Raw genomic sequence first — 16,825 nt, forward strand, 5'->3', positions numbered from 1 at the left:
GAAGTGTTTTCTGTTTACTTAGCCATGTTGTGGAGTGGGAGCCCAGAATAATTTATGTCCATTACCCAGGGAGTGTAGTTCAGCTTCCGGGTGGTCTCTTCAGATGGCTGATGCTACAGTGAGCAAGCGTGGTCCTGTTGTCTTCCCTGCATTTGGCCAGAGTGTCTGGCATTCCCTCAAGAAAAGTGCCCGTGTTGGTTTTGAACAGTTACAGTCAGTGACGTCCCTCATGCCAGACCTGGGCAGAAGAGGGGAGAGCAGGGGAGGAGGAGGAAGGGTTTACTTAGGAGAGGAGGGAGCATCCCCAGTGGGAGTTGAGGAAGGAGAAGAATGAGAGAAGAGGGTGTGTGATGAAGGGCCCCTGGTCTGTGACTTTGATGGCCTCCCATGCTCCTTCCAGAGGGACAGCGAGGGTGGCATCCAGTGTGGAGTCTCACTCTTACATTCTTTTTTATTTTAAAATTTATTTTTTAAATCCTCACCTAAGGATATTTTTTCCATTGCTTACGAAGAGAGTGGGAGAGAGGGAGAGAAACATCACTGTGAGAGAGACACATCGATGGGTTGCCTCCTGCCCGTGCCTCGACTGTAGCCAGGGATCAAGCCTGCAACCGAAGTACGTGCCCTTGGCGTGTACCTGCACCCTTCAGTCCATGGGCTGATGCTCTAACCCTGAGCCCAACCGGCCAGGGTGTGCTCTTGTATTCTTGGTCCCACTCCAAAGTAAGACAGTGTCTCGTCTGGAGGAATGAGTGTGCTCAGTGTGTCCTGATTTTACTATCTGGTGTGGTGTGTGAGTAGATCCATGAAGCTTTTTAAAATGTCTGGTAATTAGAACTGTTGTACATGGAGTAAAACTGTGAGCCTCACAATTCCATGAAGCCCCTGGGGGAGCAGGAAGGGGTGAGCGTGCTGACAGGGATGGGGGACACTGAGAAAGGGTGACCGCACTACCAGGAGACAACTTGTCATTCTGAACTGAAATTCTGAAAGTTCTGTATCTGTTGTGATTTCACATGGCAGGTAGTCCCTTTTACAGACAAGAGCAGGTTTGAGGTTGGTTATGGTCCAGAGGCAGCTCCTGAGTTTGCTCAGACCCGGCAAAGGTGGAGGGTTGTGTTCTAAGACCACTTGTAACCACCTGGTTTCCGGTCAGGTTTGGCATCCTGCACTGTTTTTTGTGGACCCCTGCAGCTTTCTGCTTTTCATGGCATTTAGAGAGTTGAAGCCAGGGCACTTCTTTCTTACAGAATTAGTCTGGGGACGTTACTTGATTGTTGTTTTGTCTTGGTTATTTCGTTAGATCCTGAATATCAGCTTTTCTTCAGATGTAGAACTCATGCCAAACTGTTTGCAGGGTTAGCGTGCCTGGTGCTGCACCTTAGTGTGTGCCCTGCCCCCTCTGTGTTTGCCAAATGGGTTCACTGGGAAGCCTTTTGATCAGAGGCTTTTTCTTCCTCAGAAGAGTGTGATGAAGACGACGTGGGGTGTGCTGGACCCGCCCGTCGGGAACACCCGGCTGAACGTGATTCGGTTGGTATCCAGCCTGCTCCAGACGAACACCAGCACCATCAACGGGGACCTCATGGAGCTGAACAGCATCGGGGTCATACTGGTAAGGCACCCTGGACAGGTCGGCCTGTTCGTTCGCCCGTTGTTTTTCATGGCTGTGACTCAGGTGCAGCCGCACAGATTTGTGATATGTGTCTGACTTCTCTTGGTTTGTGTGTGAAGGTCTTTTTTATAGTTTTTGCCTTGAGTTAATCCAGTTTGAAGCTTTGAATTTGTCAGTAGTTAGTTACTGTTGCTGAGAGTAGAGAAAACTGTACTAGAAACTTTTGGTGATGATGACAGACTTTCCAGGTTCAGTGTCGCACGGATGTAGGAGGCTGTGCGGTAGAGTACTGCTGGTGACAGCATCCCCCAGTGGGCAGGGGCAGGCATCAGTCTGTGCGCGTCTGTGTAATGCGTCCGAGACCCCGTGCAGCCTTTAGCCTTGACTCCAGATTGTTCCTTGAAACAGCTCTTAGCCTGCTTGTCAGTGGAAGGGAAAAGGAAGACCCCAGGACCGAGCTGCTCCCATTTCAGAGTTTGCGCTTAGAGTCTGTAGGCCCTGCTCTGGTGCCCTAGGCCCGTGCCTGCTTTGTCTGACCTGCCCACACCACCCAGAAGGCATGAGTTCAACACTTAGCAGGTTTCACAGGTACCATCACACTGTCCATTTGGGGGTTAGGGGTGTTTCACAGGAAGGGGTGTAGGGGTTTGCCTACTTCATGAAAGGCCCTGGAATGTGCACTTTGTGCTCATGGGATCCTGAGCATTAAATCCCGTGAGGGAGAGTCCTTCTTTTAGATCATGTTCAGAAAGGAGCTGCACTCCATGCTGTCAGTGGTGGAGCCAGGTTTGAATTCACATCCACTTGCAAACCCACGCATGCTTCTCAGCCATACCACATGCTTGCTGGCATCACGGAGCTGCTTTGTAAACTTCAGCTTTGAGTTCAACGGCATGTCAGTGTAGGGTATAGAGAGCAGAACTGTGCTGGGGGAAAGTGAGGTGTGAAACAGTCTGGTGGCATAATTGTTGCCCCGGGAGACATTGCATTTGCCCTACCCTCGGACCAGAATGTAAAACTCCAGGAATATACCTTTCTACTCCTGCTTCTGAGTCTCCCTGAAGTCATCAATTACTACTCTTTAATCTTACTAGTTTAATCTTTCTGTTGTTAATCTTTAGAACTACTTTTGAGTGATAATTTTGATAAAACTCTTAAATGGATCATTATTACTTTTTCATTTAAGATGAACTAACCAGTCTCAATGATATGCTAAATACATACTTGAACTGTGTGTTTTGTGCTTTTAGGGATTGTCCTTCCCTTTTTGTGGTATGCTACCTTTTCAGGTAATCCAGAAAACCCTTGTTTTACTCCATTCACAGATAGGTCTGAGTTTCCTATGCCCAAGTGGTTACTCTTTGTTAAGGTGTGAGCACCTCAAGGGTGGGGCCCTTGTGTTTCTCTCTGCCATGTTGCACCTAGCACGTGCACAGAAAGCCTTCAGTAAATATTTGTTGAATCAAAAGGAAATTATAATAAAATTCTTTAAAAATTATTTACTGAACTTAATGTCAGCATTAGTTGTTTTGAAAACATAAAAGGGTTCTTTCTCCCTTTCTATTTGAGACACTTACCTTTCCTTCATCAGTTTATTGCTGGCATCTTCATGATTTCATGAAAACTCTGGCGTCTCGCATGAGCAGATATTCTGTGAGTTAGTCTATGAAGTGGTGCATCAAACCTCCTTTAAAGTAAACTTGTATTCCTTTTAATTAGTCCTGCTGGACTAAGAACACATCATTTTTACTTTATTAAGTCACTATTTGGTCAGTGTTTTAAAGTAGTAGCTTAAACATTGAGGTAACAGAATAAAAGAAAGCATTGTTTTTCTCTTTGGTAGGACATGTTCTTCAAATATACGTGGAATAACTTCTTACATACACAAGTGGAAATCTGCATTGCACTGATTCTTGCGAGTCCCTTTGAGAACACAGAAAACAGCACAATTACTGATCAAGACTCCACTGGTGACAATTTGTTATTGAAACACGTAAGCTTACTTGATGTCTTTTTTCTTTACTCCTGGTCATAGCTTTTCCAGTTAAGTGTGAAATGAATTGTAATTGCTCACATTTAAAAAGTACAAGTATAGCCCGGCCGGGCGTGGCTCAGCGGTTAAGCGTCGACCTAGGATCCAGGCGATCAGGGTTCGATTCCCGGTCAGGGCGCATGCCCAGGTTGTGGGCTCGATCAATGACTCTCTCATCGTTGATGTTTCTACCTCTCTCTCCCCCTCTCCTTTCCTCTGTCTGAAATCAATAAAGTACTTTTTTTTTTAGTACAAGTATATTTCTCTGGCCCATGCAGCTTAGTTGATTAGAGCATCATCCCATGCCCTGGCGGGTTGTGGGTTCGATTCCTGGTCAGGGCACATACCTAGGTTGTGAGTTCGATCCCTGGTTGGGGTACATATGGGAGGAAACGGATCAGTGTTTCTCACATCGATGTTTCTCTCTCCCTCTCCTGTTCTCTAAAATCAATAAAAACAATATCCTCGGGTGAAGATTAAAAAAAGAAAGTAGAAGTATCTCCGAGTTAAGTCTTTGCCAGGCATGGGTTTTTTTGTTCCATTTGCATTTGGGTCAGGCTGTGTATCTCTGGGCCCAATTTCCATGGCTAATAAGCCTGACTTTGCTTTTGGTCAGCAGCTCATTCGTAGCAGTACTTGAAATACTGTCCTTTCCCAGTAGATGCACAGCTGAAGGCGTGGGTCCTGTCTGGAGCCCCTGTAGTGTCTGGGAGCCTTGGGTAAATTCATTATTCACTGCATTTGACTCAGCCAACAAGTCACAGCTCTATTTAGCTGGCTGGTTATACATGTCATTGTTCTGTTTTATTAGTTCTATCTCACTTCAAAATTTTGACACTTTGACATTTATATAAATGTTAACTGGAATATTCCTTTTCATTCAGCTTTTTCAGAAATGTCAGTTAATAGAACGAATCCTTGACGCCTGGGAAATGAATGAGAAGAAACAGTAAGTGAATAATTGTTTTCCAATAGGAACTCAGTTTTTTTCGTATGAAGAAATCCCCCCCATGCCCTGGACAGAGAGCTGTGGAAGTGGTTACGTGGTGTGTGCCACTTTGTAGTTACAGATGTTTTTCTCAGGGCCCCCAGGTTACTTCACTGTAACAGGTTTTTCTCTAATAATTTCTTTTCTGATTGCTCTGTCTTTCTGCCTCTGGAGGGGAAACCAGGGGTTGGGAGTACTCCCCACCTCTGGGCTACTTTTGAGGCTTCCTGGTCCTTTTTGAATGGCCGTTTTTCTGAGAATAATGTGGAGTTGAAGGAAGAGTTACAAAATCCAGTCCTTCTCAGTGATGGTTTAACCAGGGGTCCGCTTACCCTGGCCTGGTTTCTCACTGTGCAGAGTCACTTCAGGGAACTAGAGGGGGAAGTTGCCTTCTTTCTTGTCCAAAAATTGGCAAGATTACTTGAAGCATTAGCTGATACGTGTAAGTAGCTTGTTACACAGACTTATTTTTTCCCAGTGGTAGCGTCTGTAGCAGGCGTTTGTCTAAATGGAAAAATGGATATAGTTGGGAAGGTTAGACCCCAGGTGGGGAAAGGGGTGGGGGATAATTTGCCAGTGTTCCAAGTGGTAGATGGACCAGGGACGAATTGACTACCTCTCTTGGCCAAGTCCTCAAAGCAGCCAATATTTTAACTTGAAAAATGCCATTGGTAGATGATTATCTCTGTTAATTGATTAAAATTTGATGTCCTTTTACAAAATGAACCAGCAGAATACTTACCTCAGTTTCCTGCAATCTGTTTAAAGTCTGAAAAATAGTTGCACAAAAAAAGATAAAAGGGAAAGTCACAGAAACATGAGGCATCAATGAATGCTTGGGTTTTGTTGTTTTTAAACATAGTATGTTATTGAGAATGAATGGTTTGTTTGTTGGTATATTTGAATAAACCTTGTCCCACTGAGTGAGGCTACAGTATAATCTTTGAGTAGACAGTTTCTGCCGCCCAACCCCCCACCCCCAAGCCTGGTAATATTCTGGCACCTGCTTTTCTGCCCTTTCTCCTCTTTGGTGCCTCGGGTTTTAGGAGGATTGCTTAAATCCCGGTATTTACTCAGCCGCTTCCTCCCCCCCGTCGGTCGGGAATCTGAGTGTGTGTGCTTCCCCGGCAGGGCCGAGGGAGGCCGGCGGCACGGTTACATGGGGCACCTGACGAGGATAGCCAACTGCATCGTGCACAGCACCGACAAGGGCCCCAACAGCGCGCTGGTGCAGCAGCTGATCCAAGGTGAGTGACTCCTGGAGTTCTCGGTGCATTCTTGTCAGGCCAGAGAAGCATTTAAGGATAAAGTGAAACTATTCTATCACTTTTAATAGTTCCCTGTGGGGTTTCTTTAATACTTATCTAGAGACTTGATGAGGTTCTTGAGAATGTTCTGAACAGTGTAGCTCTTTGCTGTTCTTCATCCTGTGGTCCTTTCAGTAAGTGTTGCAGGCTTGGCCCAGTTCAGCTCTGGAGTCCCCCACTTCATCCTCAGAGAGCACTGCTCGGGACCCACTCCCTGAGCTATAGTTCCTTCATGTTTCTTTTTCCTTCTGAAGACCCTTGCGTAGCCTGTGGATGGAGCCCCTTTACAGGGGTATTAAAGCATTTTTCAGCACTTGTCCATATCTCCATTGCTACACAAGGACTCTTTCTGTAGTAGCATTGAAATTTAATCAGCCTAAGGTTATTGGAAGAAAGTGTGTGGGTGCTTTTACATTGGCACCCAGGCCACGGGTCTGTTGCCTCTGAAATGAGAGAGCTCTGTGTCCCAACAGAATCCCTAGTCCCGGGACTGACTCTTGGCAGCACAGAGTTCATTCAGAAATAACTTGAAGAAAATCACTTTCTAGCCTGTTCTTTTTTATCTTTTAAGAATGGTTCCATGTTCAAGAGGCTGCTATCTATTGAATGTACATTCAAAGAATAGTTGTTCCCCAGTGATGGGAAAACTGGGGCTTGCCCACGAATTTTGCTTCTCGAGAGAGTATGAGCCAGGTCGTCAGAGTTTATCTTTATGTTCTTACCAAGGAGGAGAGGCCGTGTGTGTGGTGAGAGAGAGAGGGTGTTTTAGATCCGCCTGTTGAATGGCAGTTGCTCGGCAGCGGTGTGAGCATGCACGCAGGTGTGTGTTTAAACCAGAACTGTCAGGTGACAGCTGTAGTTCGGTAGGCATCCGCAATTACAGCTGTGGTTTCATTTTCTCAGGAAGCTGAGAAAATGGTCGTGTGCCCTTTTCTTTAAAAACTCTCAGTATGTGCAATTTCTCTATTGCATCTATATCCATGTTGGCATATGGCACAGACATTTAGGAAACATTATTTTTGATCAATTTGAAAAGCCAAACTGGGTTCCACGGGACATTCTTTGGCCAGATGTCAATCAGAGTATCTTAAGAAAGTGTGCAGGAGCTGACATTGTGGCATTTCCTAAACTTGCATGACGGTGGGAAAAGATGGCGTGTGTCTGTCCCCGCCTTAAAGACCTGTTGCCTTTCTCAGAAGAGTTTATTGGAAACACTCACATTTTTCAGTTTAAGTTTTTAACCAAATGATTTAAAAAACTCAATATATTCACAGCTGCTGCGGGCTCTTGACATCAGGTGTAGACTTTTGGAGGATGGGGGGTTATGGTTCCTGAAAGCCCTCAGGTTCCTGAGTTCCCCTTTGTGAACTGCGTGGTGGGCCTCCTGTGTTACATGGTGGTTTTATTTGCCTGTGCGGGCCATGGTGGTGATGATGTTTTTCTCCTCCTTTCCCTCAAGATCTTGCCGACGACGTCAGGGAGCGATGGGAGACTTTCTGCACAAGCTCCTTAGGAGAAACTAACAAGAGGAACACGGTAGATCTAGTAGGTTCCACAAGGTTACATTTCTGTGTTTTCAGGGCACTTAGACTTTGCCCGTTTATTCAGAACATCGTGAAAGATCTTCTGTTTGTCCCAGTAATAGTGCATCAAGGATGAGTTTGTTTCTTTACCAAGAAGACAGGTCATGTTCACATTATTTTTGCTAATTTGCCTAGTCAGCTCCTAGTTCCTGCCTGGGACGACAGAGGGGCACAAAGAAGCCACTGCTACTCCGTCACACCAGATTTGGTTTCCATTTCCCTTAGTGCTCTGCTCCCTAAGCGCCTCAGCCACACAGCCTCTAGTGTGCTGTCACTCCGTCCGGTTTGTTGCCTTCTGCCTCAGGTAAAGGTAACCCTGGGTGGTCAGAAAACCTAAATATTCCTCTAAGTGTTTTCTAATGTTATTGAGTTAAGTTGACCCTTGTTTTACATCATTCTCAGTGGTGGAAATTTTGTAGGCCTTTGAAACCCCAGCTTAAAGCCTTAACAGATTGATACTTTTAGCCCGGGAATAATGGCATTGATAAAGTTTTTTTTCTAATTATATTGGACTTTGGAATGCATTTTTAAACACATTAAGTTTTAAGGTGAGTATTGCCTTTGCTTTTAAAGATGTGGGAAAGCATTTCCTTTCATAAGCACACAGCAGCCAATGATTGAGGAGGTGGCCTTGCTTCCTCGTGGAAGTGGGTGTGTCAGGCATTGGATTCTATATTTGAAATCCAGCGGCTGCAGTCTGAATCTCTAGTAAACAGTAACTCCTCGATTGTTAGGCAGTCAAGTATCTGTCAGTCTTATCTGTTCTAAATGGAATTTAGAAACAGGAGGGAAATAGAAAGGCTGAGGCAGCTTATAGACGGTCACTAGGTCCTCCCAAGTCACACCCCAAAGGGCCCATTGCCTCCAGCGTTGTAGATTGTCTCACAGATTTTTCCAGACCCTTGACAGATTTGTGGGCTAATGTCTTGTTAAGGTGGATATATGATAGAACCAGTAGGTATTAGGAATTAGAGGAATTATGAAGTTAAGAGATAACCCTAAAAAGGAAGCTGTGTGGGGCCATTTAGTTAAAATAGGTTTTATGGTCCTTAGTGTCTGAGTGTATTGTAGCCCAACAGAGAAACACGTTCACTGTGACAGCCCTGAGTCATCAAGGAAGGGTGAAGTAATTGTTAATGAATGTAGTACCCACTATAGATTGCCTGCCCCCCCCAAAAAAAAACACATCCACAAACAAACACCAAATCGGTTGCCATTCGGACAGTCAGGGTTTTGCTGTTGGGTGAAATTGTCTCACCCTGTTGAATGGAACCGTTTCACTTTATCCAAGTTCCCCGTGTTGACTCCTTGCAGGCAAGGTCATCTCCTTTCAGGGAACTTTTGTCTTCTATTTATAAAGGAATATTTAGGAATAATATTTAGGGATATTCTCATTTTGCTTGGGAAACTTCTTTTAAGATTATCCTTTGATAGAATTAATAGGTGGAAGTAAAAAATGTCCAGTTAAACTTGTTATAAGGAATTTTTTTAAAACTTCCTTGTTTTTGGTAATTCAGGCACGTTTCTCTTGTGAGCAGTTCTGAATAAAGGACTTCATTGCAGTTCAGGTAGCACTCAGCTACTTTGCATGGTGTGTAGCTGTAAATGTTGCCATGCATATCCACACGCATGCCCTGCAAACTGATGTGCAGCCTTTTGGGGTCAGTCACAGTGAGACATGACGCCTGTGCTGAGGGAAAAACCCCCATGGGCTCCACCTGCCGCTCTCATTGTAGTTCAGTTCTCTGTTGCCTGTTGCACTTTTTGCCACCATACTTGGACTACACAAATAATCTACAGTAAAATGAAATAAGGAGCAGTGACTTCTATAGCAAAATGGTCACACTTAGAGCCCTGTTCACATGGTCATATCCTGGTTGAGTTAACCCCACTCTGCCACTTTGCTTTCTGTTGAGACTTTGAGGTTGCTCTCTCAGGGCCTCTTCAATTCCTTGGTCCCAAATACCCAATACTAAAATAACACCTCCATTTAGTCATAAGTCCTTCCGATAGGATATTTAGGGATACAGATGTTCCAGGTTTTAAAAGATGCTTTTACAGTTATCCTAGGCCACCAGGGAGACTTTAAGTGCAGCCTCTAAGCTCTTCATATTTCCTCCAGAATGTTTCAGGTCATTTTCCAGTGGGGTTGGGTGCCATGTTCCAAGGGAGATACGCTGTTGTGAATATTATTATAAACATGACTTGGTAACGCAGTGGGTCTTGCCCTGGAAAAGACGTCCCGCAGAAAGAGCGTGTACGCGGGTGATGCTGTGCAAGGTGCAGGTGAAGGCGTTTCCTTCACCTTGTCTCAGACGCATTACTGCTTAAGTCCTCTGAGAGGTAATACATGGCTTACTCCCGGCCGTTCCCCAAATACACAAGTGAGATTAGACACCCGGCCGTGGTTTCCTTGCTTAGGATGGCTCAGGTACCTCTCTGGGAATCATTTCGGGTATGTTCCCAGGAGTTGAGTCCACTTGTGGCTCAAGCACCAGGTGCTTCAGTTGTTGCATTGTTGTGTTGCCCTGGCCTGTTCTTAACTTTTCTAGTCTCAGCAAGGATTTGTTCACTTGTGCACCAAACATTTACCTGTGTGTCCTACTGGCTGTGGGCCTGAGAACTTGCTGGGCTATGTGGGATAGGCTGTGCCAGCCCCACACTCCTGTCACCTCTATGGCAGCAATTTCGTTACCACCCTCTGAGAGCTCTGGAGTACTTGAATCTTTCGACCCCATCATGCCAAAGTACACACACAACAGACTAACAGATTGCTTAGCTTTTATGTTGAGAGTTTATTATGAATGAAATTTGGTGTTTTAATTACATCCAGAGACCTCTCTGTTTTGACTAAGCCCCCAAACTGTAGAAATTGGTAAGGGTTCAGATAGACTAAATTTAGATAACATAGGAAATGTTTTTGTGCTAACTTAGAAAAATTGAGTTTCATTCTGTGCCTTTCTCCCCAAGGGGGAGAATGGAAAGCCTTGGTGCTTCTTTCCCAGCACTGATAAGACAGTTTTTAGAGGTTGTTTGTGTGCAGTATCACAGTTGTGCACACATAACCTCTGAGAGTTGGTGTTTCTAACCAGCCCTAGGTCAGAGGTTAGCACTCAAGTCATACTTGTGATTTTCCTTAGCCTAATCAGCAAAGATAAAGAAAACACTTACTTGTTTTTTCCTGTAATAGCAGTTAGTAAAACTAAAGATTTTTTTATGAGAGACAGTAACATTTCAAAAGCTTTTATACTTTTTACTTCTTTAAAAGTTGTGATTGTGTTTCTCATTTAGTAGTTTACTAGTATTCATTAATTCAATAAATACTTGAATGGCTGCTATGTACCAGACACTGAGGCTGTTGTACTAAACAAGGTTAGCAAAAATCCTTGCCTCCATGGAGATGGAAGAACAAATGGGTGGATAAACTCCCAGGAAGGGGGTCCCAGAGTGTTTTGGGGCAGATGTGCAATTTAAAATGAGGTAGTCTAGGAAAACTTCATTGAGAAGGTAATGTTTGTAGAGCCTTGATGACAGTGAGGGAGGAAGGGTGAGTGCAGAGGCCTGAGATTGGGGTGTTCCACGTGTGTGCAGAGGCTGCCACGTTGTCCCCAAGTAAGTGAGGGAGAGAACAGGCCGTGAGGTCTGAGAGGCTCTGCAGGCCAAATCTCCTACAGCTTTTAGTCCATGGAAGCCCCTTGGGTTGCGATCTTAGTTTGATGAAGAGACGTTAGGTTAGGAACTAAAAAGTAATGAACATTTAGAAAGATTATTATGGCTACTGGATTGAGACTAGACTATAGTGGGCAGGCAGGGAAACTAGTTAGCTGCTTGATATAGCATTATCCAGACTGTAGGTAATGGGGACCTGCACTAGGGAGGTTATAAAGATTTGATTTTTTATTTTTTTTTTAATTTACTTTAAAAAAATATATATATCTATTGATTTCAGAGAGAGGAAAGGAGAGGGGGAGAGAGAGACAGAAACATCAATGACGAGAGAGTCATTGATCGGCTGCCTCCTGCATGCCCCTGACTGGGTATTGAGCCTGCAACCCGGGCATGTACCCTGACTGGGAATCAAACCCTGATCACCTGTATCCTAGGTTGATGCTCAGCCACTGAGCCACACCCGGCCAGGCTCAAGATTTGATGATTGACTTTGGGTGGTGGGCACACAGTGCAGTATACAGATCATGTATCATAGAAATGTACACTTGAGACCTATGTGATCTTATTAACTAATGTCACCCCCAATTTAATTTAAAAAGATTTAATGAGAAGTGGGATTCTAGGATTTTTATTATATATATGTATATATTTTAATCATCACCCTAGCATATATTTTATATTTATTTTTAGAGAGAGAGAGAGAAAGGGAAGGGTGGAGACAAACATTAGTGGGTACCTCTTGTATGGGCCCTGATGGGGAATTGAACCCACAACCCAGGTATGTGCCCTTACTGGGAATCGAAACCACCACCTTTTTGTGTATGAAACGATGCTCCAGTCAACTCAGCCCACCAGGCCAGAGCTAGGTTATATTTTGACAGCAGAACGGATAGATGTGCATGAGACAGAAAAAAGCAAGATGACAGGAATTTTAGCTGAGGGAGGAGAATGGAGGTGCCTCAGAAGGATATGTCTAGAAGCTTAGATCAGGGACTCATGGTGGATGCATCTGTATGATGGAACTACTCTGATTCCAATTAGCAAGCTTTCCTCTTTGGGTAAATTAAATTGTCTTTTTATCTCAGAGCAATAAGTCAGAAGCCTCACATTTTTCAATAACATAATTGCAAAGTTATACATGCATTTTGCAATTATTAATAGTAACTTCTTAAAACAGTAGTTTCTTTTTGGAGAAAAAAAAATTATTTTAGATCCCACCCAGAATTTTTTTGATGTCTGGCACATAGTAATTGCTTAGCAAAAGCAATTCTTATGTTCAATTAATGAGCTAAATATCTTATTTTATACCAAAAGGTAAAAGTATGAGTGAGGATACATTGTATTCTATTTAAACTTAGCAAGACATTCCAGGAGTAGCCACCTCTTTTTTGTTCTCTTGTTGAGATCACCTCACTTGCTCTGTTAATTGTCTTTAATTCTGCACCCCACCATGGGGTTTCACCCCTAAACACACACTGGCTTAATATGACTGTGGCACTGGCCTGCCTGCCAAGTAGCCCAAAGCTCCTGTAAATCCACTGCAGTGGAACCACTTGACCCACTCTTGATAGCAGTGGCCCTGGAAAATGCCAGCTACTGTGACCAAGCAGTATTCTGCCACCTCCTCTGCATCTCGCTAGGCGCTCCTGGCACATCCCATTCTCCTCACATCTTTCCCCGTTAACTCGCTACAGCCACGATCAACGTAAGCAGGTTTCCTTCATTGATCACAGATTCTGCCTCTGGTTTCATCAGACCAGATTCAAAATTAGGGTGTGAGTGCGTTCTCTAGATCTTAGGGGGGATGGAGAGGGAATGAACTAGAAACACTGGGCTATTCACTTGGGCTTAGTGTCTTTACCAAAGATGGTCAGCCATAGGGAAAGATTAATTTTGTTCAGGCTGATTTTCTCAGGATTTCACAAGCCATGCCACATATAGATCTATTTAGATTCTACTTTGGGCTTGAACCAGTGTTGGAACCTCGCAAAGCAGATCAGCCAGTTTCTGTAACTCCACGCTCTTCGGTGCAGCTTCAAGGGCTGGTAGGTAATGGCCTCTTGTGTCCTCCCCTGATGACAGTGGTCTCTGCCCAAAACACTTCTACAGAAAGTACAGGAAGAATAACTCAGAAAATGCTGTGTAAGTGACCCTCAGAAGTTCCGTGCTGGTTTCCAGGCTGTACAGACTGTTCATGTTTATTACTTGCTATATAGCAATGATTGCTGTTAGTGCTGTAGTCAGTTGTTTGTATATCTTCATTCTAATTGTTAATACATTTCCCCCTAATATTATGTGACATTTGTGAATTAATAAAAATCACCGTGAATTGGTGAGCAGTTCATATTTGCCTTTTTGCTTAATTAATGAATTGGTTATAAGTTCTAAGGGCAGAGGGGTACATTTTAAGGGAAAGAAGATTTGGGGTCTTTTTATAAGCAGGGAACTGTTGACTCAAGTGATACTTAGTGCTTATGGACAATGCTTTTCTTAGAGTGGTCAGGAAATGCAAGAATTTAAAGTAAAATCCTTATATTTAAACCTGCCCTTTTAGTGGCTCATTGGTAATCCCTGGGAATTGCAGTTTTAGATTTCAGGCTTGGCACCTATAAATTATTTTCACATTTCATCTGAGCCATTCCTTCTGTGCCTTCCCTTTGTAAACATTTTATAGGAGATAAAATCACTTGAAGGGAGTAACTCATCTCTTACCTGTTTTCTGGTGATGCTAGCAATGAGTGAAATCACCACAAGTGGGCGGCAGAGGGCAGGAAGCCAAACCGTCTGGTTGAGTGAAGTGCACCCTTGAATATCGGGTGGGTTTTACAACTTAACTGTTACTTAGTTTTGTTCTTGCTTGTGATTTTTCCATAAAAATGATGATGCAAATGTCCAAAACTTTTCTCTGTTAAATAGTCTTTTACATTTCTATACATATAGGTTACAACCTGCCATATTCATTCATCCAGTGATGATGAAATTGACTTTAAAGAAACGGGTTTCTCACAGGATTCTTCTTTACAGCAAGTGAGTCATGCCTAAAGCTTTGCTTTTTTTAATTTCAAATGCTTGGTCTAGCTGCCATTTATGAATCAGTTTTGGAGACAGATTATGTGTTAGGATGTGATGTGGGGTTACTTATTAGTTAGAAAAAACACTTAAATAGGAAGTGTTGGGTATACGAGAGGAAGGTTTGTATTGATTATATTTCCAGGAAATGTTTCATGCCTGATAACAGTGATGAGTTGGGTAAGTTTCACAGAGATTTGAATAAGCCGAATGGTTTAGTAAGTGTCTCAGACATGCTTACTGTGCAGACCTTTACAATAGTTGAGTTGTTGCTTAAGGGTTACTGTAGTAGAAAGCTGAAAGTAGAAATAATAGGAATAAGACCTTTTTAATGTCACAGATATCCCTGAACCAAATGGCTTATATATTTCCAGTATCTTTAATGTCTAGCATTGTGACTTCTAAATTAAGGCCTAGTTGCAATTCATTGTCATCCTCCCTTCCCACTCCCAAATTTATCTCCGTTTATCAGCTGCTTCTAATCTTTGTGGGGCGGAAACAGGATATAAAAATAGATGTACTGATTTATCATCCATTGGTGGTTCTTGGAAAGCTGACAAATGGTTTCACGATGTCAACTGGGTATCAAGTTTGGGAGCTAAAAATAGAAGCCCTTTTAAAAGTTATCAGCTCTTCATATGAAGAGTTGTCCTTAGGAGCAGGCCTTCCCATGTCAGTTCCTTTGGTGTGACAATAGAATTAATGTAGTCACCATCCCACCTGGTGCCGAGTGTGGCTTGGCGTCTTTCTCAGCCTTTAAGCCTCGTCTTTTCCCAGGGCCAGGAGGAAGCGTCTGATGGTTATGTGGGCCCTGTCTTTAGGCATCCAGGTAGACTGCCACACTCCAGTGTCGGCTGAGCTAAGCAGTTGCTTGGTTTTGAAAATCTGGCAGTTTAACATGCACAGTTTCAGGATAGGTCAGGAGTAGCATTTCCACACTTCCCTGGCCTCTCTTTTGATTCTTTTTTTTTTTTTTTTAAATATGTTTTGATTGATTTTTAGACAGAGAGGAAGGGAAAAGGGGAGAGAGAAAAAATATCGATGTGAGAGAAGAGAAACATCATTGATCAGCTGCCTTCTGTACACACCCCAACCAGGGACTGAACCCACAACCTGGGCATGTGCCCAGACCGGGTGTTGAACCAGCAACCTTTTGATGCACAGATGACACCCAACCAATTTAGCCACACTGGCCAGGGCTCTCTTGATTCTTGACACTGCTGCCCTTGAATTTGAAGCCGGCCTCCAAAGGATAGGGGCAGGGAGTAGCCATCCTGTAGGGGGTGCTGTTGAGCAGCAGGGCCTTCCTGTAGATGGTGGCAGCGCCTCACTAGCACCCTCCTGCCTGCTTGCCAGTTAGCAGCACTAGCCACTCATGTTGCCCATTAGATTCGCTGTGAGCCCTCGTTCCTGTAAGCAGTCCTTTCTTGGTTCGAGTTCTCTGTGCTGCGCCAGGAAACACTTAGACATCAGTCTTCCCTCCACTGGAGCATCGGTTGAGTCCTGAAGTTATCCGCTTAACCTAGTGTGAACCCCTATGCTGCATATTGCTTCACCCCCACAATAAAGCATGATAGTGGAGAATGTCAGTTACCAAGGTGATTTTTGTATCTGTTGAAATAACTTTAAGGCAAAGAGTCCCCTAAATATGTATTTGTACATAACCTAATAAACTTGGAGCTTCAGGCTACTGACTTAAGAGTAGTTAGGCTTAGGTGTCTGGAAATAGATCCCTTCTCAGGAAACCTGACTCCAGCATTATGGCTGTTCTGGGAGAAGTTTCTGAGTTTGTTGTGGTTTGACGGACTGCTGATGTGCACGTTAAGTCACCCCAGAACTGCCTGAGTAGCGCAGCTCTCTCCAGGGTCATTCCCATGGACTTGACCCACTTTATGTTACCCTCTGAAAGGAGGAAAGGATCCACTCTTTCCTGATGGGCGTGCTTTCATCAAACTGTCGTGCATGTTTAAAACCAATCATGGGTCATTTTAAAAATAAGAAATAGGCTCTAAAGCATGTTTTCCTTTTTCATTGAGAATACAAATCCAGGTTACTTTAGGTCAGAGCTCTTTTTATGTGAATGAGAACTTCAGGTTCTTGTTCACATTTGAAGTTAGATCTCATGTTGGTCAAGTCCTGAGTGTAGAGAGGTCATTAAACAGGGTTTCCTGAGCATGTCTCCTGTGCGGCCATGCTTGGTTCAGGGAGTGTCCCCCAGCTTTTGTGCCCCTGCCTGTTTGTTTTGCCTCCCGCCCCTCTGGATTCCTCACCTCTGGTGTCTGACTCTTCCTCCTCCTAATTCTGCCTAACAGAGATGTGGAGGGAGAGGAGGTCTGCCTCCAGCCTCCCTCCACTGCTCCTTCCAGGCAGACTTGTCTAGAGGCAGGCAGGTCAGGCCAAGTGGTCCAGGAGTGTCTGTTGCTCAGGAGGCACCACCAAAGAGATTTGCTTACTAAAGCAGTGGGCTCCCTTCTCAGTGACTTAAACAGTCCCTGGCTTTGTCTAGGATGACAGTTCTGGGCAGCATGATTGTTCTGTTTTTGTTTTTTAATAATTAAAAGA

The 16,825-nt window shown here is 43.9% G+C and overlaps 1 protein-coding gene across 7 annotated transcripts in view; it reads left to right on the forward strand.

The window, feature by feature from the left end:
* The window catches only part of PPP6R3 (protein phosphatase 6 regulatory subunit 3), a 99,937-nt gene that overhangs the window by 57,283 nt on the left and 25,829 nt on the right, over positions 1 to 16,825 (forward strand). For 4 of the 7 annotated variants that reach the window (XM_087822050.1, XM_087822053.1, XM_087822054.1 and 1 more), the window contains 6 exons: positions 1,463 to 1,615; positions 3,459 to 3,608; positions 4,532 to 4,596; positions 5,767 to 5,882; positions 7,402 to 7,487; positions 14,135 to 14,221. In XM_087822050.1, the coding sequence (XP_087678176.1) occupies positions 1,463 to 1,615; positions 3,459 to 3,608; positions 4,532 to 4,596; positions 5,767 to 5,882; positions 7,402 to 7,487; positions 14,135 to 14,221 (657 nt within the window). The remainder of the gene's footprint in view (positions 1 to 1,462; positions 1,616 to 3,458; positions 3,609 to 4,531; positions 4,597 to 5,766; positions 5,883 to 7,401; positions 7,488 to 14,134; positions 14,222 to 16,825) is intronic. The other 3 variants (XM_087822055.1, XM_087822056.1, XM_087822052.1) reach the window with 2 other exon arrangements.

The sequence above is a fragment of the Miniopterus natalensis genome, chromosome 11 (assembly GCF_054644295.1).
Source record: "Miniopterus natalensis isolate mMinNat1 chromosome 11, mMinNat1.hap1, whole genome shotgun sequence".
NCBI lineage: Eukaryota > Metazoa > Chordata > Mammalia > Chiroptera > Miniopteridae > Miniopterus > Miniopterus natalensis.